Source organism: Nicotiana tabacum, chromosome 6 (assembly GCF_000715075.1).
Source record: "Nicotiana tabacum cultivar K326 chromosome 6, ASM71507v2, whole genome shotgun sequence".
Classification (NCBI taxonomy): domain Eukaryota; kingdom Viridiplantae; phylum Streptophyta; class Magnoliopsida; order Solanales; family Solanaceae; genus Nicotiana; species Nicotiana tabacum.
This window is the reverse complement of record NC_134085.1, coordinates 206,469,517-206,472,135: the sequence shown is the minus strand read 5'-3', so window position 1 is coordinate 206,472,135 and position 2,619 is coordinate 206,469,517. Positions and strand designations below refer to the sequence as shown.

The window sequence follows — 2,619 nt, the reverse complement described above, 5'->3', positions numbered from 1 at the left end:
TAGTCTCTTAAGCTCATTCATCATTTTTTGAGACTCTTTCAAAGTTAAATCAAGAATATCCTGCAATTCATTGCATCTTTCACAGTTATAAGATCTTACCTCACTTGTTTCACCTCGTGCCATGAAACAGTTTTCATTGTCATCTTTGCCTTCGTCGTCTGAAGTGTCCTCATCTGTCCAGCATCCTGAGGATTTGTTCATCTCGTTTTCCAGAATCGTCATGAAGCAAAGATTTGTTATATCTTCGTGTTCTGAACTATTTTCATCACTCTAGCTTCCAAAAGATTTGTTCTTGTTAAAGCCTCTAGAAATTTTTCTTTTTAGTTCTGGGCACTCAGCTTGAATGTGTCCAAATCTTGCACACTCATAGCATTTTCCATCATTTTTGTCCTGTTCATTGTATTGCTTGGATCGTCTGGGCGGAACTCTTCCTTTCTTTGTATTTCAGAATCTTCTCATTAAGTCATCCATGTTTCTTGACAGCATAGCAATCTCTTCTTGTAGAGCTTCAGGATCATCATCAATTTTATTTTTAGCTATTTCAGTTGAAGCCTTGAATGCGACTATCTTCTTTTTTTTCTTATTGATGAGTCTTCTTGAGATGCGTCTTTTCAAAGGCTATGAGTTCTCCTCGTAGTTCATCATATAATAATTTGTTTAGATCTTGAGATTCAAGTGTGACTACTTTGGTCTGCCAAGTGGTTGGCAGGCTTCTGAGAATTTTTCTGACTTGATCTCCACTAGTATATGACTTGCCAAATGCTTTTAGATCGCTAATTATTTTGCTGAACCTGGCAAAAATCTCTTCAATAGATTCTCCTTCTTTCATTGAGAAGAGTTCGTAATCATGAACCAACATGTTGATATGTGTTTCCTTTACATTGCTGGTTCCTTTGTATGCAACCTCAAGCGTGTCCCACATTTTTTTGGTTGTATCACAGTTAGAGATTTTCTCATATTCTTCACCACTTATAGCATTGTGAAGTAGATTTCTCGCTTTATTGTTAACTTGTACTACTTCTATTTTCTCTTTTATATACGAATCTATATCTTCAGGATTAGCAAGTGGTGGAGTAGCAGCTGGTAAGGTATAGTTCCCCTTTTTGATGACTCTCCAAACTTTAACGTCATAAGCCTTGGCAAAGATCTCCATACGCACTTTTCAGTGAGAAAAATGTTATCTATTGAAGTATAGTGGTCTAACTTGTGAAGTTCCTTCCTGGAAGAGAACTCCTACGATAACTTGATTTGCCATGATCTTTTCTCACAAACTGTTAAGCAAAAGTAGAATGTGAGCCTTGCTCTGATACCAATTGAAAGTACAAGAGGGGGTGAATTGTATATTTTTTACTCTTAATCTCTATTAGTCGACTGGTTTTTCAATTAGTTGACTAGATGTAATAACCTAACAGTTATAATAGCAGAATATAAAACACAGAAAGTAAGTAAAGGAATTAAAGACACCGAAATTTTATACTAGTTCGGACTTAATGTGAATCTTAGTCCAGTCCCATTGGGTTGTAAGGGAGTTCTCTTTAGTAATGTGTTTCTTCGAGTATAATGGAAATGACGTGATAGCTCAGTTCCTATAACACTCATCTCTTTTGATACAATGTCTCACCAGTGTTGTACTCTCTTTTTTTCTCTGACTTGTTACACAGCAGGACTTAGAGAACTACAATGTTTGTTTACAGTAGAATAAAGAGAGGATTTTTGGTTCGATCAAATTATATGTGTCTAAGGCTTGATGTTGAGTATAAATGTTTTGGTGAAGGTCGTTTGCTTACGAGACTTGACAACCCAAGAGATTTGATCCTTGGAAAGAGATTGATTCTTTCCAAGAATAAGATTGCTTGTCGTTGCTCTTCCTTGATGAGAGGAAATTGACAGCTTTCCTTCTACAGTTGTTGATGATGAGGGTTTACTCCTTGATTGTTGGTCCTTCCAAAATTAGCAGCTCCGCTAATCTTCTTACAGAATCTTCGATGCTTTTTGACTGCTTCAATCTTTCGGATTGAACGTGTTGGCCTTGATTGATGCTTTAAGTTTAGGCTTGCTTGATTCTTTCCATCGTAGTTGTCCATGATCTTTGCTGATTGATTCGTAATCTTTGCTAGTTGATTTCTTTCCTTAAGTATCCAAATTGAATTCAGCAATCTTGAAGTAGCTCCTTGATTCCTTGATCTTCTCTAATTGATTTCCTGCACAGATATATTATTTGCATCATTAAAATTAGATCTAACAGTTATTGATGAATAAGGAGCCAGTACATGAGGTAAGTTAAGACAAGGAAATAATCCGAGAATGATTACGTGGAATATGGATATAAGAATGGGCCGACAAGTAGTTGGTAGTTGATTCAGGAAGAGCCTAGTCATGACTAGATAAGAAGTTGCAAACAAATCAGCAGATCATGCAAGATAAAGGTAGTGAAACCTAACATGGAGAATTTAGCCTTGCAGTAATGTCGTTATAATATTTGAGATATATTCAAATAGGAGTCAGGGTAGTTAAAGGTACCGTATAAGTGTTATGGGGATAAAAGAAAGTGTCACCCAGAAGGCAGTCAAAATATCAGTTCAGAAGCAACCCTACAAGCACAAAGGCACGGAGGTAAGC

The 2,619-nt window shown here is 36.5% G+C and overlaps 1 protein-coding gene across 1 annotated transcript; it reads right to left on the bottom strand.

Annotated features, from left to right (window-relative positions):
- Positions 1-580: 580 nt before the first annotated feature.
- Positions 581-1,153, bottom strand: LOC142182295 (uncharacterized). Its single transcript, XM_075256512.1, has one exon. It carries the CDS (start codon positions 1,151-1,153, stop codon positions 581-583), a length of 573 nt encoding a protein of 190 aa, XP_075112613.1.
- Between the last annotated feature and the right edge of the window lie 1,466 nt (positions 1,154-2,619).